Source organism: Pseudophryne corroboree, chromosome 1, assembly GCF_028390025.1.
Source record: "Pseudophryne corroboree isolate aPseCor3 chromosome 1, aPseCor3.hap2, whole genome shotgun sequence".
NCBI classification, from domain to species: Eukaryota; Metazoa; Chordata; class Amphibia; order Anura; family Myobatrachidae; genus Pseudophryne; species Pseudophryne corroboree.
In genome coordinates, this window is record NC_086444.1 from 307,842,059 (window position 1) to 307,865,042 (window position 22,984).

General features: G+C 42.6%; 1 protein-coding gene across 2 annotated transcripts in view; it reads right to left on the reverse strand.

Moving 5' to 3' along the window:
- Positions 1-371: 371 nt before the first annotated feature.
- The window catches only part of B3GNT4 (UDP-GlcNAc:betaGal beta-1,3-N-acetylglucosaminyltransferase 4), a 71,612-nt gene continuing 48,999 nt past the window's right edge, over positions 372-22,984 (reverse strand). For both annotated transcript variants that reach the window (XM_063964466.1, XM_063964467.1), the window contains exons 2-3: positions 12,215-12,293; positions 372-1,925 (exon numbers count right to left, since the gene is read on the reverse strand). In XM_063964466.1, the coding sequence (XP_063820536.1) occupies positions 804-1,901 (1,098 nt within the window). In that variant the 5' untranslated portion in view covers positions 1,902-1,925; positions 12,215-12,293 and the 3' untranslated portion in view covers positions 372-803. The remainder of the gene's footprint in view (positions 1,926-12,214; positions 12,294-22,984) is intronic.

Genomic DNA, 22,984 nt, shown 5'->3' on the forward strand with positions numbered 1-22,984 from the left:
AAGATGTATCAAACCTTTGAGAAAGATATAAGGTGGAGAAGTTGCCTGTAGCAATCATTTATCTACTGTAGCGCACTATATGAAATCATTATTGTTTGCTATTGCTAATTTCTCCACTTTCTCTCTCTTGAAGGTTTGATACCTCTGCCCCGTCCCTGGAAGAAAAATGTTAAAATGTATAACACGCAGGACTGGTCTGAACTACGATTTTAAAACTAAATACACCGAAAATAGCTCCATGGTTAGGCAGACAATTATAATTAGTGTTTCTTTTTACCATCACAGGGTTGATTATAAACAAGTAGAATTAATGTTTTTAGATATTCAATTCTATTGTAACATTAATTAAAAAAGGAAATAGGTTTTACAAATTTGTATTTTTCTGATGATTTTATTCAGTCATGTTATGGACATAGAAGACAGATACTTTGCAGCTAACGCTGATGTACTGGTCAGTGATTGAACAGCATTGAATGTAACTAGAAGCAGTTGTTACTGCCCAACCTGTAAACTTGCCTTTTGCATTTAGTTACATCATCTTGGGCGATATGGAATATCACCAGCTCAAAACAGAGTGGTCCAATCAGAATGTAGATTTGCAGGTTTAACTGGCTACCTCTAAGTAGGGATGGGCCACCCCTGACACCATCTCTTGCTGAACTACAACTCCCACAATTCTTTCTTAAAAGCAGACCATAATTGCTCTAGAAATATGCACTTTTGGTAGAACAGACTGCAAATTACACAGTGGACATCACTTGCCTTTCTTAAGTCATGAAATATGAGTGTATAGCTGTTCATTTCTATTTTGCAAAGGTCTCTGACTGTGCACAGTGCATACCTTTATCATTCACTAAAGTCCACATGATCCACATCTCTGTAGGGGTTAATTTGTGCACCACCATTAGCCCTTTATACAAACATGGATCAAATGGGTTAACTGGTTTACGGATACCAAATGTTTTGAAACCAGCATGAAACTGGGGGGTTACATTCATCTTTTCAAGGCACATTCCTACAAACACATCATCAATAGGGAACAGTTCAGTGGCTTCAGCTGTGCTATGCAGACGGTGGATAGTCCTTCTGGACATCAAATAACCCGCTCCTCCAGCATATAAAGGATAGTGGCTCTCATTGTACATTTCATGTGGAATGAAGTATTTTACTTTTGTGTTCCTAATGGGAATGGCTTTGCTGATTACATCTCCAACAAACAGGTCATGCTTGGGATCCATTTCATCTAGAAATTCCATAATATTATACGTATTAATGAAGACATCGTCATCACCCTTCAGGATAAAGCTGGTGTGTGAACATCCCTTTGTGACCCATCTCAGGAAATGGAGCTCCTTAAGTGTGAGGTTAAAAAAATTGTCAATAAAATCCCATTGGATTATGTCATTAAACTCCTTCTGTTCATAAAAAAGTAGCTGATCAAGTGACTGAGCTGGTATGCTGGCTTCTGTTTTCCCAAGTAGGAACACCAGCCTGATCTTCTTGCCATTAAACTCTTGCCTTCTTCCCCAGGTATTCCTTATTGCAATCCGTCTGTCTATATGGATAGGGAGAGACTTTATGGCCAACAACAAAAAGGTGTCTTTCTCACAGTCTTTGGGCTTGAGTAGAGTTGAAAAGTTCCTGCAGTGTTTGTACATCAAGAATAAACGATGAGGTTCAGGAAAGGTTGAGAAAGTGCTGAGCGTGGAAGTATTTGGAGAACATCGCATGGCTCTTTTCAATGGAGGAGCCCAGAAGCTAAATTCTTGTCTTGCTGTTTTTGCTCTTCCAATGGGAACAAGGTCTACAGTTGACTTACTTGTTTTGTGAAAGTAGATAAATAGCACAAACAGTGACAGAAACAATGTGTAGAGCACAAGGCTTCGCACTCGCAGAATCATCTCTGTGCAAAGATTTACACTTTTCTGCAAGAGAAAAAAAAAAGTATGTTTTGTTCTGCAAAAAAATATTTTTTATACATCTTTAATTAAAATAAATAAATAAATAAATAAATAACCCAAATACTTGCAAAAAAAGACACACCATAAGATGCAAATTCTAATGCACGCAACACTTGGGGACATAAGAAAAACATATTTACATTCACTGCCAAATTATTTTCATTGGAAAGAGAAATAAAAGGAAATAGAGATACATACAAATTGAAATTATTATATGTCGAGCTTTTATTTTAAAGAGTGTTTTTCTTACCCTTTTTCTTTAAATTCATACAGGTGGAGCCTCGCTCATCTATGCCGTCTATGGCGTTAGTCCCGATCACAGAGTCGCAGCGTGCCTGGGCGCAAGGTGGCGTGCCTAGTAGTAGGGAGGCCCACAGAGCTTATCATGGCGTTTGGCGTTATCAGTGAGTGTAATACCTGCAATCATCCACTAGATGTCGCTTTTTAAAATCACCATTGCGCATGCGTGTGGTCTCCATTTAAAATACAGTTCACTATAGCGCAAGAACTACTTTACTGTACACTGTATGGGCAATGCTGTACAAGCGGATCATTACGCTATTTAAAATACACTGCGGCAAGGAGGTCCCGTAGACAAATCAAAAATAAAAATAGTGTATACAGATGCAAACAAACGTATTAAAGCAATGGTCCATTGACGTTCGGTTTATGTGAGCTATTAAATTAAAATAGGCTAAAAGCTTAAAATCCCCGGTTCTGGGGGTCCAGTCGTCTCAGAACTGTGTTCGTATGGAAGGGGAGACGATTAGCTACCAGAGGATACTGACCCCAAGTTTCTGTGACCCCCACAAGGCTAACGGTAAGCATCGGAACCCATGGTGGGTCTGAAGTAACCGGCCCATTCTATTCTATGGGAAAATGGGTCTACTTTGCACCCAGATATCTCCGGTTCTGGGTGTCCCAGAGACTCTACACTGTTACCATACAAAAGAGGCTTTTGGGGCAGACTGGCCACTAGTTTATGTGACACCGCAAAGGGAAACGGCAAGCAACTGTGTGTCGGGGTCCCCTCCAATTGTCTGCGCAGCTTGCACTGGGTGCAGGGTTTCTGGCTACATAGAAAATACTGTACAGAGATGCTAAGCACGGTGTTTTGGCATCCAGGAACTTAGGGAGGAGCTTTTATATCTCCCCATTATACTTATAAAGAGAACATTTGTCGCTGCAGCCTTTACAGCAGAGTACGTTACAAGCTGTTCGTGCTACTTAGTACTCAAATAGAAAATACTGTACAGAGATGCTAAGCACAGTACTGTGCTACAGATTTGCGTGTCAGATGGTCTTTTCCTGTATGTATAATTCTATTGAATGTAAGGTTCTTAAATATATGAATGTTATAAAAAAAAAAAGTGTCAAGAAGAAATAAAAAAAACAAAAACAAATGCATTCGCACTTTGGGAATTGAAACCGGGACTCTGAGCATGGGGCGCAGGACACTTCACCACTTGGCCATGACACCTGGTGATAGAGACACAAGCTCATGTGTAAATGTAAGCAGTGATCCCTTCCCAAGGGTTTTGCTGTATTGGCTACGAGACTTGGATGCTCACATACAGTACTGTATGCCTAACGTCAGTGGACCATGGCTTTAACATGTTCGTTTGCGTCTGTATACACTATTTTTGTATATTGATTAGTCTACGGGACTTGGACGCTCACATAACCCTAACGTCAATGGACCATTGCTTTAACATGTTCGCTTGCGTCTGTATACACTAATTTTGACTGATTTATTGGTTTCTTTTTTTTTTTATTGACTCTCTCCGTCTGACCATTAGTCTGCGTGTACAGTATACAGTAACATTACAGTCATCACTGACCATTTGCCAGAGCTTGGACATTAATCCGCTGCTATTCGCTCTACGGTACTGGATTAATGGAGCATTAGTCACCCAGTGGAGATGATTTGTATTGCATGCTGCGTATGTAGTCATGCCTCAACGCGCCTGTCTGTGCTACAACTGAACAACCTGAGCTATTGCTTAGGTGCGACTAATCCTCCGTTTAGGCGGAGAAACAGCAACGATGAGCGAGGCTCCATATGTACACCACCAAATAATAGGTGATTTTTATATATAGAGATCTATCGGATATATCTAGTGCGTGTATGTATATAATACATACATATACACACACACACACGTACATATACACACACACACGTACATATACACACATACACATATCTTCTACTGTGTGAGCTGCAAACATATGGTCGTATACCCTGCAGGAACTCCTACAATTAAGGCTGTTACGATCGGATTTAACCCTTTGGAAATCAACCTGTATGCAATTCCCTTTCTCCACTTAAAATGATGGTTTGCGGTAATACAGAGCAGTCATAGCTCAGCCACTGTGCCTTATAGATTTAACAAACTGAGGACTATTGACCCTCTTTTTAATGTTTATCTGCTTATACAGAGCAGTCACAGATCAGACGTTTAGCCTAATAGACATAAACAAAGGACCAGTAACCTTCTTAATATTTATTTGGCATATAAAGCCATATTTTAGTCTCACCCTTTGGTCTCCTGAACTCACTTGATATGCGAGATCTATGGATTTTTTTCCTAGAAACTACCCCTGAAGAAGTCCATCTTGGACGAAATGCATAGGGTTTATCAATTCTCGTCTACCACTCAATTGTGTGAATACGCACCCTAGAGCTCATACCTTTTTAAAGGTGAGGGTGGTGTAATTTTATCAACTATTCCATCTTATTGGTGTGTTTATGCGAGATAATTGTGTTAATAACATAATCCTTGTATGGGGATCTGGAACAATACTTACATTGACCATGCACTGTCAACTATTGTAGAATTTGTAAAATAAATAAATTTGGTATCTTTAATTAATTATTTGGAGACAATGTAATAATTTTATTTGTTTGGGTGACATTCTGGCGAGAGGGTGTTTTCTACAGGCCCTTATCAGGGAGACCATGAAAGGTCAAGGAATTGGGGAAACCTTGGCTGTGAATCCCAGAATTGGGCACAAGCTGGAATCTGCTTTTTATGTTCTTATGTTTTTGTGCCCACTAACAGGGGTACTACCTGTGGTGCTGCTGAACTTCAGCGCAAGATAAAGGGTCTATTTTGTTTGTACACACACTAGATATAGATAGATAGAAGCAATAGCTTGGCACTCCAGATGATGTCACAGTACAGCTGGTGCCCTCCCAAAATAAATAGATAGCTGCTGAATTCTTATAAATAAGAATAAAGGGTGGCACTCCAATATTTGCATAGAAAAGTGAAAGCTTTAGTGATTCATCTCCATCGTCAACGTTTCAAGACACGCAGGCCTTTTCGTCAGGACGTTCACAAAAGTGCAAGTGGTAAGTATGAAGCATGCTCTGTAAGAATGTGCTCTGGTCAGATGAGACTAAAATTTAACTTTTCTGCCACCAAGGAAAATGCTACGTCTGGTGCAAACCCAACACATCCCATCACCTCAAGAACACCATCCCCATAGTGAAACATGATGGTGGCAGCATCATGCTGTGGGGATGTTTTTCAGCAGCAGCAGGTACTGGGAAACTGTTTCAAGTCGAGGGAAAGATGTATTGTGCTAAATACAGGGATATTCTTGCGCAAAACCTGTTTCAGTCTGCCTGTGATTTGAGAATGGGACGGAGGTTCACCTTCCAGCAGAACAATGACCCGAAGCATACTGCTAAAGCAACACTCGAGTGGTTTAAGGGGAAACATTTAAATGTGTTGGAATGACCTAGTCAAAGCCCAGATCTCAATCCAACTGAGAATCTGTGGTCAGACTTGAAGATTGCTGTTCACAAGCGGAAACCATCCAACATGAAAGAGCTGGAGCAGTTTTGCCTTGAGGAATGGGCAAAAATCCCAGTGGCAAGATGTGGCAAGCTCATAAAGACTTATCTAAAGCGACTTACAGCTGTAATTGCCGCAAAGGTGGCTCTACAAAGTACTGACTTTAGGAGGATGAATAGTTATGCACGTTGACGTTTTCTGTTAGTTTGTCCTATTTGTTGTTTGCTTCACAATAAATTTTTTTTTTTTAAATCCATTTTAATTCCAGGTTGTGAGGCAACAAAACATGAAAAATGCAAAGGGGGGTGAATACATTAGCAAGGCACTGTAAATAGAGAAAAGTAGTCACTCTGCTGTTTGATCCATGTTCAGTATGATACACATGATGATGATAACAAAGAAAGCAAAGGAGAGAGTTGTCGTCGGAGATCAGAAAGAAAATGATAGACAAGCATTTTAAAGGCAAAGCCTATAAGACCCTGTCCAAACAACTTGATGTTACTGTGACTACAGAACTTAAAAGTCCATAGGACTGTAGCCAACCTCTCTGGACACAGCCACAAGGGAAAAAATTAACCCCAGAATAAGAACAGAAGGATAGTGAGAATGGTAGAAAAAGAGCCAAGGAAAACCTCCTAAGAGTTACAAGCTGAATTCCAAGGTCAAGGTATGTCAGTGGCTGTTCACACAATCAAATGATGTTTGAGCAACATTGGGCTTCATAAATAAAAATATAAAAAAAAGAAGTCTAAACAGGAATTTTCTATAATGCATCTTGGCTCAGTGCTTCAGGAGAATGTCCTTTGGACAGATGAGTCAAAACTGAAGCTTTATTGCAAGTCACATTTACCCTATGTTGCCAAATGAAAACATTAATCTAGATTAGAAAAGAAACCATACCTACTGTGAGGTTTAGTCATGTTTTGGGGCTGCCCTGCTGTGTCTGGCACATAGTGCCGTGAATCTGTGCAGGACACAATTAAATATCAAGACTATCAAGGCATTCTGGAGTGAAACATACATGTCAGAAAGCTCAATCACAGGACATGAGTCTAACAACCAGATAACCCAAATCACACAGCTAAAAGTACCCAAGAATGGATAAGAACAGAAGTGACCTTCTATGAGCTCTGATCTGAATCCTATAGAACAGACCTGGCAAATAGGTTGATCACAATCTACTGGTAGCTAGCGGGGCATCCATCAGTATATCGTGACCAACTTAACTAAAAAACCTGATACGGCATCTGGAACCTCAGAAGCCCAGCTCCCAGTAGTGTGGTGCACCTGTTATGTCATGTCGTCATCTGTGTGCTGTGAAAAGCCAGCGCTGCTGCTGTCAGACTGCCTGGCCTGCCCCTTACATTGTACCTTCTGGCTTCCTACTCTGTATTCAACACACTGGCACATTGGCTTCTCACAGCACCAAGTATATCCTGGGACTGATCGCACCACACTTTCTACAAGTGCAAGAGCCACACCTGGAAGTAGTGTGTGGGTACCGGTTTGTGTTATATTGGAGAGGGGGGGGGGGGGGGGGGATGAGGCAGTTTAGGTTTTATTGTTATTGTGGGGGACACATTTTTCCCCCCGTGTGGCCACTAATGTGTGATTTCAGGTAAGACAGTCACTACACCCCATGCAGTGAGGTCCCCTTTTTGTTATGCCATGTCCCTTTTTTTGGCCGCACGCTGATTTCTCACCCAGGTAGATCACAATTTATTTCCAGCTTTCAAAGTAGATACCTGTAGCTGACTCAAAGGGCCGGATTCAAATGATATCGTACCCGCTATCTCCCATCTAAAAAGTGATGGGAGATAGAGGGGTAATATGCAAATGCACCCCGTTATCGTGCTCATTACAGTAGTCTGGTTTAGGCGCATCAAGCGCCTAAACATGACTAAAGTAATGGGCGTGATCGTGAAGAGATCCGTTTGGGCACCCAAACGGGTCACTTTACACGCATTTCAGCTCGCAACCTCCAGCGGTAGCGAGCTGAAATTAAGTTATCACGCCAGTCGGCAGTATCATTAGAATACCGCCCGCGGATGCGATAGGGGGCGGGAGGGATGGTTGAAGATTTGAATCCGACCCAAATAGTCTGGCCACCCCTGCTACAGAACATCTATGGATAGAGCTGAAACATGCAGTCTGGAGAAGGTACCCATCAAACCTGAGACGGCTACCTATTGATTCCATAAAAATTTGTAAAAATGTCCCATACGTGACATTGTAAAAACAATCTATAGCTCTATATTTTCAGTTTTCAACATAGGTTGAGAAGTTAAATTATAGCTCATTAAAGGTTTCATACAAAAACAACAAGTTCTTAATTTGAATTTGAGGGTACATATCAAGTAGAAGTTTCCTTTTCAAAACGTTGTTGAACTTGGCTTGTCACGTAAGAGGCACCTAAATTTTGTGATATTGTGTTGGGTATAATGGAGTACAAAAAAAAAAAAAAAGCTTTGTTAGGCTATTGATATTGCAGCAATCGTTTTATATATATATTTTTAAACTGTATTAAGTTTTAACAAAAATTGATATGTTAAACTTGCATAAATGTTCCATGAGTGTGATGCGTTCAATTTGACAGCTGTCGGGATCCCAGCGGTCAGGATACAAACGCCGGTATCCCGACAGCCGACAATGCCGCCACCCATAATCACGCGAAACAAGACCATTCCCACTCATGGGTGTCCAAAGCACCCATGGGTGGGTATTGAAATGATATATCACGCCCAATCTACTTTCTAAAGTGATCCCCATTATCGCGTCCATAGTAATCAGGTTTAGCTGCATAAAGGGTTAGGGCGAGGGGCTACCCCGGGAGTAGCGACCTGAAATTATGATACCACACCTGTCAGCAGAAACAGAACGGGTGTCGAAGGGGGTGGAAAGAATTGAATACCGCCCATAGAGTGGGAATAGATCCTGTGGTGAGGACTCTTTGCACTCGCCCCACTGCCAGCATTCTGGCAGGCTGGATGCCGCTGTCGGGATATGGACAGCCGGCATCCCGTCCACCGGTGAATCACACTGAAAACCATTAATTTCATTAAGAGCTAAAGAAATCGCTTGACTGCAGTGACTACTACTAAAGATTGTGCAACAAAATATTAGGTTAAGGGTCCATGCTATTTTCATTTGTTTATTTAAAATTTAATGCAAAGTCTGATTTAATTAAATATGGAATAAACAATGCTAGATGACCATTCCTTTTCAGTAAATAACACTGGTTCTTATTTTTTCATGGAAGGGCACCAACAATTTTGTCCGCATCATGTCTGTCATAATATATATGTACAGCCATGACCAAAAGTTTTGCGAATTACACAAGTACTAGTTTTCATAAAGTTTGCTGCTTCAGTGCTTTTATACCTTTTTGCCAGATGTTACTATGGTATACTGAAGTAAAATTACAAGCATTTCAGAAGTGTTAAAGGCTTTTATTGACAACTATCTGAATACCCTGTGCTTCGCTATGGAATGAGGATGGTAAATTAGAATTATAGTTGTTCGTTAATTTACGTTGGTTAGAGATCTAGTATATAGGCATATCTTGCTTCCATGACCCACTTTGTGTAGTGGGCGGACCCCTTTTTGGTCCCCCAAGGGACCCTGCTCTTCCCACTATACAACTCTCAGTCTGTGGCTTCCTCCTGCCTCCATTCCCCTCTTCACATGTCAGTGCCCCAGTGAAATTATTGATTTAGTTAGTTTCTTATATAGCGCAGCACATTATGCATCTCCTGATACTCTGTGCTGTTGGGGGACCCGACTACTTCCACTATATAACTGTGTGTGGGTTCGTGCTACCTCCATTGCCCTCCTCACATCATGTCACTGCACCTGTCACATGCAGCCCTGTCCTGCCTAACATATCATGCATCTCCTAATATACTCTGTGCTGCTGGGGACCCTGCTCCTCCCACTATATAACTCTCAGTGTGTGTCTTCCTGCTAACTTCATTCCCCTCCTCACATCACGTCACTGCCACATGCAGCGCTGTCGTCACTGACATATCCATGCATGTCCTGATATAGTCTCAGTTGCTGGCCCACCCCTAGGAGTGCTAGGGGTGTGTTACCCCCACAGTGTTTGTTCCCAGATTGTAAGTCATATGTGTACCAAGTTTGGTGTAAATTGACCCAGCCATTCCAGAGTTATGCTGTTTACTGAAATGCTCTGTGCTGCTGCCTCACCCCTAGGGGTGTATTACCCCCACAGTGGTTGTTCCCAGATTGTAAGTTATATGTGTACCAAGTTTGGTGTAAATTGGTCCAGGCATTCCAGAGTTAGGCTGTCTCCTGATTTACTCTGTGCTGCTGTACCACCCCTAAGGGTGCCAGGGGTGTGTTAACCCAACAGTGTTTGCTCCCAGATTGTAAGTCATGTGTGTACCAAGTTTGGTGTAAACTGCTGGAACATACATACACACATCCATTTTTTGCGATGTCCATGGCTGGACAGGGACATTTGTAAAACCGGTTCTTTGCAAGCTCATGGGACCTAAAGGAGAAGCTACCTGCCAAGTTTCAAGATTGTAGGCCTTGTGGTTTAAGAGACTTCATGATGAGTCAATCTCCTTTTTGATAGAATAGAATATTATATATATATATTCTATGTATTACATTAAGTTTATGCAGAGAGTCAATATTTGTGGTGTTCACCCTCCTTTCTCAAGACCTCTGCAAGTCGCTCTAGCATGCTGTCAATCAACTTCTGATCCACGTACTGACTGAAGGCTGCCCGTTCTTGCCTAATCAATGCTTGGAGTTTGTCTGATTTTGTGGGTTTTTGTTTGTCACCCGCCTCTTGTGGATTGACCACAAGTTCTCAATGGGATTAAGGTCTGGGGAGTTTGCTGGCCATGGACCCAAAATTTTGATGTTTTCTTCCCCGAGTCACATAGTTATTACTTTTGCCTTATGGCAAGGTGCTCCATCATGCTGGAAAAGGCATTGTTTGTCACCAAACTGTTCTTTGATGGTTGGGAGAAGTTGCTTTTGGGAGGATGTTTTGGTACCATTCTTTATTCATGGCTGTGTTCTTAGGCAAAATTGTGAGTGAGCCCACTTCCTTGATTGAGAAGCAACCCTACACGTGAATGGTCTCAGGACGCTTTACTGTTTTCATGACACAGTACTGATGGTAGCACTCACCTTCCTTCTCTGGACAAGGGCAGCAAAGAAGCCACTTCTCTCCAGTAAAAACATCAGGGACACACTAACATTCTGCAAAAGGTACAGGGAATGGATTGCTGAGGACTGGAAGTCATTTTCTCTGATTAATCCCCTCTCAGATTCTTTGGGGCATCTGGAAAACGCTTGTCCGGAGAAGGAAAGTTGAGCGCTACAATCAGTCCTGTGTCATGCCAAGCATTGATTAGGCAAGAATGGACGGCCAGTCAGTATGTGGCCAAGATGTTGATTGACAGCATGCCACGGTGAATTGTTTGCAGAGGTCTTGAAAAAGAAGGGTCAACACTGCAAATATTGACTCTTTGTATAAACTTAATGCAATTGTCACTTATGAAGTACTTCTAATTTTACTTTAGCATACCATAGTAACATCTGACAAAAAGGTCTAAACACTGAAGCAGCAAACGTGAAAGCCAATAGTTGTGTCATTCTCAAAACTTTTAGCAATGGTGTGTGTGTGTGTGTATATATATATATATATATATATATATATATATATATATATATATATATATACATACATATACACACACATACACACACACAGAATGCAAGTAGTAGTTTCACTAACTAGGAATAACTTTATTTCACAAATACAGTAAGTGTCTCCGTAAAGGTGATATATATATATATATATATATATATATATATATATATTTTAAAAAATCACCATTACAGAGACACTTGCTGTATTTGTGAAATCAAGTTATTCCTACTTAGTGAATCTACTACTTGCATTCTAGCAAGAGATTTCATTTATTTCTAAATGCAAGTGACAACCATAATCAAAGTGCACCTATTTGCTACTAGGGTAATGGTATCCGGATGACAGGTCGACAGTAAAAAAAAAAAAAAAAAAATGGTCCACAGTCAATAGGTCGACAAGTACAAAAAGTCAACACTTAAAAGGTAGACCGCACAAACAGTTGACAGGCTCAAAGCGTCGATATGGCAATGGTCAAAACTTTAAGAGAAACAAAACAAATTCCCCCCCCCCCCCCCCAAACTTTTTCATATTTCACCATCCACGTGAACAATGATTGGGAATAGTAACCTGTGCAGACAGCAGTAGTAGGGAGCGAGGTACCTTGTCCGAAGCTAATGAGGGTTTTTTTTAGAGCAAAAGTAAAACAAAATAAAAAAATTTACCATTTGATCCTGTTGACCATTTGGGTTTGACCTATTGATTGTAGAGCTTTTTAATGTAGATCTATTGACCCAAACTTGGGGTAATATACATACCTCAGGTCCTACTGGCTGTTACTCATTGCTTCTTTCTTCTCTTTCTTGTCCTGCTGAGCAAAGAGTGTGATTTTCTGCACTGCAATAACAAAAATTCAAAGCAAATATTAGTGAATAGTAGGGTTCATTCAGTTGCTACAACATATAACCAAGTCTGTATATAGCCAAGTACCACCTGGAAAATAAATGTATTTACATTTTACAGTATGTAAGCAAGTTAAGATTGTATTTCTATGTATAACACGTCCAGCTTGTGATTTTTTTGTGTAGATCAAGAACTTGTTTTTAATTCTATTTTCATGTTTTGCTGTTAGACTACTTATATGTACATTATTATTACTAATACTGCATTATAGATAGAACAAAGATAAAACATTACACAGTAATGATTAGCAGAATGTATTACTTTTTTGAAAATTATCTCTAAATGTTAGTTCCCTTGGCACCAGTCCTATATAATGATGGAAGGGGTGTGAACACAAACCTGGGAAAATCACCTGTGGACCAGGACATCCTTCTAAGCTCATTCCCTGTTCAACTTTGTGCTGCCATTTTTTTTTTTTTTTTTAATCTTATAATATTAAGTGAGGTTTGGGGATGGGGCATTGAAATTGGGGTATAGTAATATTTGTTTTTTTACACATGTGAAAGCTCTACAAAATAATAAGATTTTACTTACCGATAAATCTATTTCTCGTAGTCCGTAGTGGATGCTGGGGACTCCGTCAGGACCATGGGGATTAGCGGCTCCGCAGGAGACAGGGCACAAAAATAAAGCTTTAGGATCAGGTGGTGTGCACTGGCTCCTCCCCCTATGACCCTCCTCCAAGCCTCAGTTAGGATACTGTGCCCGGACGAGCGTACACAATAAGGAAGGATTTTGAATCCCGGGTAAGACTCATACCAGCCACACCAATCACACCGTACAACTTGTGATCTGAACCCAGTTAACAGTATGACAACGTAGGAGCCTCTGAACAGACGGCTCACAACAAGAACAACCCGATTTTTTTGTAACAATAACTATGTACAAGTATTGCAGACAATCCGCACTTGGGATGGGCGCCCAGCATCCACTACGGACTACGAGAAATAGATTTATCGGTAAGTAAAATCTTATTTTCTCTAACGTCCTAGTGGATGCTGGGGACTCCGTCAGGACCATGGGGATTATACCAAAGCTCCCAAACGGGCGGGAGAGTGCGGATGACTCTGCAGCACCGAATGAGAGAACTCCAGGTCCTCTTTAGCCAGGGTATCAAATTTGTAGAATTTTACAAACGTGTTCTCCCCCGACCACGTAGCTGCTCGGCAGAGTTGTAATGCCGAGACCCCTCGGGCAGCCGCCCAGGATGAGCCCACCTTCCTTGTGGAATGGGCCTTGACAGATTTAGGCTGTGGCAGGCCTGCCACAGAATGTGCAAGTTGAATTGTGCTACAAATCCAACGAGCAATCGTCTGCTTAGAAGCAGGAGCACCCAGCTTGTTGGGTGCATACAGTATAAACAGCGAGTCAGATTTTCTGACTCCAGCCGTCCTTGAAATATATATTTTCAATGCCCTGACAACGTCCAGCAACTTGGAATCCTCCAAATCGCTAGTAGCCGCAGGCACCACAATAGGCTGGTTCAGGTGAAACGCTGACACCACCTTAGGCAGAAAATGAGGACGCGTCCGCAGTTCTGCCCTGTCCGAATGGAAAATCAGATATGGGCTTTTATACGATAAAGCCGCCAATTCTGACACTCTCCTGGCTGAAGCCAGGGCCAGTAGCATGGTTACTTTCCATGTAAGATATTTCAAATCCGCCGATTTGAGTGGCTCAAACCAATGGGATTTGAGAAAATCCAAAACTACATTAAGGTCCCACGGAGCCACTGGGGGCACAACCGGGGGCTGTATATGTAGTACTCCTTTTACAAAAGTCTGGACTTCAGGAACTGAAGCCAATTCTTTCTGGAAGAAAATCGACAGGGCCGAAATTTGAACCTTAATGGACCCCAACTTGAGGCCCATAGACAATCCTGTTTGCAGGAAATGTAGGAATCGACCCAATTGAAATTCCTCCGTGGGGGCCTTCCTGGCCTCACACCACGCAACATATTTTCTCCAAATGCGGTGATAATGTTGTGCAGTCACCTCCTTCCTGGCTTTAACCAGTGTAGGAATGACCTCTTCTGGAATGCCTTTTTCCCTTAGAATTCGGCGTTCAACCGCCACGCCGTCAAACGCAGCCGCGGTAAGTCTTGGAATAGACACGGTCCCTGCTGAATCAGGTCCCGTCTTAGAGGTAGAGGCCACGGATTTTCCGTGAGCATCTCCTGAAGTTCCGGGTACCAAGTTCTTCTTGGCCAATCCGGAGCCACGAGTATCGTTCTTACTCCCCTTTGCCGTATAATTCTCAGTACTTTGGGTATGAGAGGCAGAGGAGGAAACACATACACTGACTGGAACACCCACGGTGTTACCAGAGCGTCCACAGCTATTGCCTGAGGGTCTCTTGACCTGGCGCAATACCTGTCCAGTTTTTTGTTGAGGCGAGACGCCATCATATCCACCTTTGGTTTTTCCCAACGGTTCACAATCATGTGGAAGACTTCTGGATGAAGTCCCCACTCTCCCGGGTGTAGATCGTGTCTGCTGAGGAAGTCTGTTTCCCAGTTGTCCACTCCCGGAATGAACACTGCTGACAGTGCTATCACATGATCTTCCGCCCAGCGAAGAATCCTTGCAGCTTCTGCCATTGCTCTCCTGCTTCTTGTGCCGCCCTGTCTGTTTACGTGGGCGACTGCCGTGATGTTGTCCGACTGGATCAACACCGGCTGACCCTGAAGCAGGGGTTTTGCCAGGCTTAGAGCATTGTAAATCGCTCTTAGCTCCAGTATATTTATGTGAAGAGACATCTCCAGGCTTGACCATACTCCCTGGAAGTTACTTCCCTGTATGACCGCTCCCCAGCCTCTCAGACTGGCATCCGTGGTCACCAGGACCCAATCTGCGGCCTTCTAACAGATGAGCACTCTGCAACCACCACAGAAGAGACACCCTTGTCCGTGGCGATAAGGTTATCCGCTGATGCATCTGCAGATGCGATCCGGACCATTTGTCCAGCAGATCCCACTGAAAAGTTCGTGCGTGGAATCTGCCGAATGGGATTGCTTCGTAAGAAGCCACCATCTTTCCCAGGACTCTTGTGCATTGATGCACAGACACTTTTCCTGGTTTTAGGAGGTTCCTGACAAGTTCGGATAACTCCTTGGCTTTCTCCTCCGGAAGAAACACCTTTTTCTGAACCGTGTCCAGAATCATTCCCAGGAACAGCAGACGTGTTGTCGGGGTCAACTGAGATTTTGGAAAATTCAGAATCCACCCGTGTTGTTGCAGCACTACTTGGGTTAGTGCTACTCCGTCCTCCAGCTGTTCTCTGGACCTTGCCCTTATCAGGAGATCGTCCAAGTAAGGGATAATTAATACGCCTCTTCTTCGCAGAAGAATCATCATTTCGGCCATTACCTTGGTAAAGACCCGAGGTGCCGTGGACAATCCAAACGGCAGCGTCTGAAACTGATAATGACAGTTTTGCACCACGAACCTGAGGTACCCTTGATGTGAAGGGCAAATTGGGACATGCAGGTAAGCATCTTTTATGTCCAGGGACACCATAAAGTCCCCTTCTTCCAGATTCGCTATCACTGCTCTGAGTGATTCCATCTTGAACTTGAATTTATGTATGTACAGGTTCAAAGATTTCAGATTTAGAATAGGTCTTACCGAGCCGTCCGGCTTCGGTACCACAAATAGCGTGGAGTAATACCCCTTTTCCTGTTGTAGGAGGGGTACCTTGACTATCACCTGCTGAGAAAACAGCTTGTGAATGGCTTCCAATACCGTCGCCCTGTCTGAGGGAGACGTTGGCAAAGCAGACTTTAGGAACCGGCGAGGGGGAGACTTCTCGAATTCCAACCTGTAACCCTGAGATACTACCTGCAGGATCCAGGGTCCACCTGTGAGCAAGCCCACTGCGCGCTGAAATTCTTGAGTCGACCCCCCACCGTTCCTGAGTCCGCTTGTAAAGCCCCAGCGTCATGCTGAGGGCTTTGCAGAACCCGCGGAGGGCTTCTGTTCCTGGGAAGGAGCTGCTTGCTGCCCTCTCTTACCCTTTCCTCTGCCTCGGGGCAGATATGACTGTCCTTTTGCCCGCTTCTTATAGGACCGAAAGGACTGCGGCTGAAAAGACGGTGTCTTTTTCTGTTGGGAGGGGGTCTGAGGTAAAAAGGTGGATTTCCCGGCAGTTGCCGTGGCCACCAAATCCGATAGACCGACGCCAAATAATTCCTCCCCTTTATACGGCAATACTTCCATATGCCGTTTGGAATCCGCATCACCTGACCACTGTCGTGTCCATAAACTTCTTCTGGCAGATATGGACATCGCACTTACTCTCGATGCCAGAGTGCAAATATCCCTCTGAGCATCTCGCATATAAAGAAAAGCATCCTTTAATTGCTCTAAAGTCTGTAAAATACTGTCCCTATCCAGGGTATCAATATTTTCAGTCAGGGAATCCGACCAGACCACCCCAGCACTGCACATCCAGGCTGAGGCGATGGCTGGTCGCAGTATAACACCAGTATGTGTGTATATACTTTTTAGGGTAGTTTCCAGCCTCCTATCAGCTGGATCCTTGAGGGCGGCCGTATCAGGAGACGGTAACGCCACTTGTTTTGATAAGCGTGTGAGCGCCTTATCCACCTTAGGGGGTGTTTCCCAGCGCGCCCTAACCTCTGGCGGGAAAGGGTATAATGCCAATAACTTTTTTGAAATTAGCACTTTTCTATCTGGGTTAACCCACGCTTCATCACATACATCATTCAATTCCTCTGATTCAGGAAAAACTACAGGTAGTTTTTTCACCCCCCACATAATACCCCTTTTTGTGGTACTTGTAGTATCAGAGATATGCAAAGCCTCCTTCATTGCCGTGATCATATAACGTGTGGCCCTACTGGAAAATACGTTTGTTTCTTCACCGTCGACACTAGATTCAGTGTCCGTGTCTGGGTCTGTGTCGACCGACTGAGGTAAAGGGCGTTTTACAGCCCCTGACGGTGTCTGAGACGCCTGGGCAGGTACTAACTGGTTTTCCGGCCGTCTCATGTCGTCAACTGATTTTTGTAATGTGCTGACATTATCACGTAATTCCATAAACAAAGCCATCCATTCCGGTGTCGACTCCCTGGGGGGTGACATCACCATTACCGGCAATTGCTCTGCCTCCACACCAACATCGTCCTCATACATGTCGACACACACGTACCGACACCCAGCAGACACACAGGGAATGCTCTATTGAAGACAGGACCCCACTAGCCCTTTGGGGAGACAGAGGGAGAGTTTGCCAGCACACACCCAAGCGCTATAATATATATGGGAACAACCCTATATAAGTGTTGTATCCTTATAGCAGCTTAAATATAGTAATATCGCCAAAAAAAGTGCCCCCCCTCTCTGTTTTACCCTGTTTCTGTAGTGCAGTGCAGGGGAGAGTCCTGGGAGCCTTCCTCACAGCGGAGCGGAGCAGGAAAATGGCGCTGTGTGCTGAGGAGAATAAGCCCCGCCCCCTATTTCGGCGGGCTCTTCTCCGGAGTTTGTGAGATCTGGCAGGGGTTAAATACATCCATATAGCCTCAAGGGCTATATGTGATGTATTTTTTAGCCATAAAAAGGTATTATACATTGCTGCCCAGGGCGCCCCCCCCAGCGCCCTGCACCCTCCGTGACCGCTGTGTGAAGTGTGCTGACAACAATGGCGCACAGCTGCAGTGCTGTGCGCTACCTCAGGAAGACTGAAAAGTCTTCTGCCGCCTGCTTCTGGACCTCTTCCATCTTCGGCATCTGCAAGGGGGGTCGGCGGCGCGGCTCCGGGACCGGACTCCATGGCTGGGCCTGTGTTCGATCCCTCTGGAGCTAATGGTGTCCAGTAGCCTAAGAAGCCAATCCATCCTGCACGCAGGTGAGTTGACTTCTCTCCCCTAAGTCCCTCGATGCAGTGAGCCTGTTGCCAGCAGGACTCACTGAAAATAAAAAACCTAAAAACTTTTTCTAAGCAGCTCTTTAGGAGAGCCACCTAGATTGCACCCTGCTCGGACGGGCACAAAAACCTAACTGAGGCTTGGAGGAGGCTCATAGGGGGAGGAGCCAGTGCACACCACCTGATCCTAAAGCTTTATTTTTGTGCCCTGTCTCCTGCGGAGCCGCTAATCCCCATGGTCCTGACGGAGTCCCCAGCATCCACTAGGACGTTAGAGAAAAGTATATACCGTATACTAGAGGACTACGTAGTGGGTAGTTCATAGAAAAAAAATAAAAAATTCCAGGAAATAAAATTAGTTTATTATACTATAGATGAAAGAAAATCTTATGAGACACCAAAATCAGATGGCACATGTTGAAAATTACCCACCTGTCCACAGAACAGCAATCCAACCAATATTTACCTAACTGACCATTGCTAATATCTATTTTTTTTGTAGTGTGAAAGATGCATTTAACTATGTGGTGAAGCACTGTAGTATTTATAGACTATTCTCTATTACAAATAATACATTTTCTACTACCATATTATTGTGTGTGTGTGTGTGTGTGTGTGTGTGTGTGTGTGTGTGTGTGTGTGTGTGTGTGTGTGTGTGTGTGTGTTCTATTTATTTTATTTACCTTTTCTTTCTGGTTCATTCTTGTATTTTCCATATTCTAGTTACACTCCCTTCAAATTCTTAATTGTTTTTCAGATAGGTCATTGCCAAGTCCAACATTGCTAATACCATAATTCTATAACTCTATAGACACATGATTTCACCTCGTTACCCCCCTAACTGCCTCCTCCTTGTCTTCTGCCTAACTCCAGTTTTTTTGTTTCATTCTTTCATCTTTTCTTCACTTCATTCCTATGCCTTTTTTATGCCCCCATCTCAGAGACAGCTGCAAGTAAAAGCAATTAAAACACTCTGAATGCATTTCTCCAAAGCGCATTTAGAATGTTTCATTGTGCCTCTTAGTAACCATCACCAAGCCTGCAACTGCGTCTGACAACCCTGCAGATCTGTAGCTGAAGGTCACCACCCTAAAGCGTCTCAAGGCACCAAGAACACATTGTTCCCCAACAGCACGTTTAACATATACTTCAGTATATTTATGAAAAGGTCTATACCCCCCCCCCCCCCCCCAAAAAAAATAAAAATAAAAAATATATATATATTTTTTTAAATAAAATGAAAAGTAAATGTTAACACTACCAGTGGAAAGTTAGCGACCGGTGTGATAGTCACTGCTTGGGTGAACAATGATGGGTTTTTTATAGTTCCCATATTTTGTAAAATCTTTCAACCTTTTCAGTCAACCGTCACTTGGTAAATATTTCACAGATGCAATAAACAAAAAGAAATTAAATACAGTCATTAGAGGTATGGGGTTTGAGTTTTGTGCAAGTTTATCCGTAAGGCAGTTTAAAATGTATTGGTTTTATTCGGTTTCTCAACAGGTCATCTGGAATGCTCAAAATCAAAAGGGGTATTTACCAAAGCATGGAGAGAGATAAAGCACTAACAATTAGCTTCTAACTCATTTAACAGGCTGGGTTTGAAAAATGACAGGAACAGACTGGTTAGTGCCTTATCTCTCACTACGCTTTGATAAATACTCCCCAAATTACAATATGTTTTACAAGAAATGCTGGATTATGAGGTATCATTTTGAAAAGTGCCCACCTGTATAGAGAATAGAAAACCATTCAATTAGGCAATACATTAACTTTAACAGCGTAAGCATTGCTGATCCATGATGTATAGAATAAAGTTCATTTTTTTACTAAAAGGTGGGCACAAAGCTTCATTAAGTTGATCATATTTTTTAGGTTAGAAACTCTCCAATGTATGTAATTGCTATTCAAAGCGGATGTTTGATAGACATTTGGGCATGCAAGGAGTTCAGACTATAGCCATAGCCCAGGAGGTCCATACTCTCTGCATTGTCTAATGCCTGCATTTGCAGTATGAGGTACACCCCATCCAAATTCATTAAAAACTAGTCAACAGGGGATTTATCTATTCACGGTTACTTTTGCAAAAAGCTGTAGGTGAGTATTCAATAGAGACATAGGGCTAAAACCGGAATAGTAAATGGGACATTTGGTTTTTGGATAACTACAGTAGTCTTTGCTCATGTGGTCTCTGCATTGAATGGGTCCCATTAATGTTATAAAATGATTGAGAACAAAAATGTTAAGGAGCAAAGTTAAAAGGTTTTTATAATAACAAAAGGAACTGCAAAATCCATTCACAGTTCTGAGTGTATTTTATTTCAGTATCTATCTCTTCTATGGTTCTCTTAGCTGAGAATATTGGCAGTCTAATAGGAGCAGTATTGTATACAGTATGTGGGTTATGATGGACCATGTGTGTTTTTATAGCTATCGAATGAAGATTCACAGTATGAATAGTTTTTTGATGTGACCAAGGTCATACTGGTTTGACACTTTGTCTTGCGGCACATCAGAGGTACTACATTCTTTAAGCTGTTGGCAAGTAATGTTTCAGATTTATTTTGGTCATAAAAACACAACTAAGGTGATCTGAGCTACCACGATTTTTGCTGGTCAGGTATGGGCCATGGATATGATAAATATTACCTTTAATATAGGTAAAACAGATAATAGAAGATGTACTGGATGTATTCTGCATCTTAGGGTGTGTACACACGGTGAGATTTTTTTCTTATGATTTTGACTATATAGTCAAAATCGTAAGAAAAGTTAGTGCAGATCGCAAAGTGAAGTCACCTTGTGATCCCGATTCGATGCCGATGCGCAGTCCCGCGCGGTCATCGCAAGAATAGATAGACTGTGCAGGCAAGTCAATTTTGACTCTCTCTATAGAAGAGATAGTCAAAATTGACACTTAGCCAAAATCGCACATAGTCCGTATCGCAAGCACACTCATGTGCTGGCAATACTATGTGCCGACCTAGCCCCTGTCGCATAGTGAGAATCGGGCATAGCCCATATCTCACCGTGTGTATGGGCCAAAAGTCTACAACAAAATCCTAAATATAACTGTATAAAACCATGAGGGTAATTAAGACCTGATCGTAGATGTGCAAAATAAACCCCCCCACACATCTATGATCATATTCTTTGACATGCAGGGGGACACCCAGCACAGGGCAAGCCCGCTCCGCATGCCGGGTCCTGCCTAGCTGTGAAGGCAGACGGCTACCCGCCATGTTTTTGGTCGCAGCGGCTGCGTGTGACATCATGCACCCACCGTTGCCTGCCCCAGCAATGGTCCGGACACGCCTCCGTTGTCTGGACCGCATCCCTTAAACACAGCAGCGACGCTCACAAAACTCGGCATCGACGCACCAATCCTGCCCCCCTTAAGGTCTTAAACTGCGTTTTGCAGAGAACGCAGTTTAGGACCTTGCACATGCACGTACCGACGTACCCACAGATGTGCAAAAATCACTTCATAGCCATTTTCGCACATCAGTGACGGGGTCTGAATTAGGCCCCGATGTCTTATGAGGTGCACTTATAGGTGAGAATTACAAGTGGGGGAAAGGAGTTCTATTCTCCAGTATTGATGAGCCCTCATTTGTAAGCAGTTAACATCCCAAAAATATACAATCTGACTAACATAACATGCAGAAACACTGGAAATAAGTTAAGATTCAACAAATACACTGTAAAAAAAATAGTGCTAGCCCAGTGTAGCTCATCAGTAATATAGTCACTTGCTTTATGTCCTGTTAGGGATATACTGTAGCACATCATACCTCAATCCAGATGACTGGTACTGATAATGCAGAGTGGTACAATACCTGGTCACCCTCCGGACACAAGAAGTTGGCAGCAGAGACTCTATATAAACAATGTAAGGAGTTGGTAGAGAGCTAAGTGTACAATGTTCATTCCAGTATGTATCTGTCAGGCCGACTAGTTATGAGGGAATATGTTAACAGCCCTAGCTACTGTACCATGTGGCTCATGGATTCTTTAAAGCCAAAGTAGTGCGGTGCTTACCATAGAGTATTTACATTCCATATAGCCAATCTGCACAAGGCATAAATTAGCCTTTATCAGCACTTATTAACAAACGTTACCACGTTCTGTATACAAATCCCAAATTCCTTATCAAGTCAGTATGCTAAAAACAATAAAACTCTGTATAAGACTAAGTACAATGTGATTACTGGAGAATAGGACAAAACACAATATTGTTTTAATACAATCAGAAAAACACGTAGCATTATGGAGTTTGTTCTTTATTTTATTGATTTAAGGTTTGTAGAACCCTTTTAGCAGAAGTGATAAGCGTTCCATATTCTAATCTTAGGTCATTAATCACTATATTTTCTTGTATTATAGTCATTAGCACCTATTCTTTTTTTCTGTTTCATTACAGAGTTGTATAGTTCTGCTTTCCATTGGCTACATTAATGTATTTTGTGGACGTTAAAAAGACGAAACATTAATGTATTTTGTGGACGTTAAAAAGACGAAGCATTGAGGTTATCAGCCTACTAGTTGTCTACGTCTGATGAACACCGTGGGAAAAGCTTGAATATTCTGTTCTGCCCAATGTATGGACCGGACTTATCTACTCTGCTCAGATATGTCACAGCTGTAGCGTTGTCTAGCACAGGGGTGGGCAATTATTTCAGCTGGGGGGCCACTTAACACATCCAGTGAATATTCGTGGGCCTCACACAAAATAT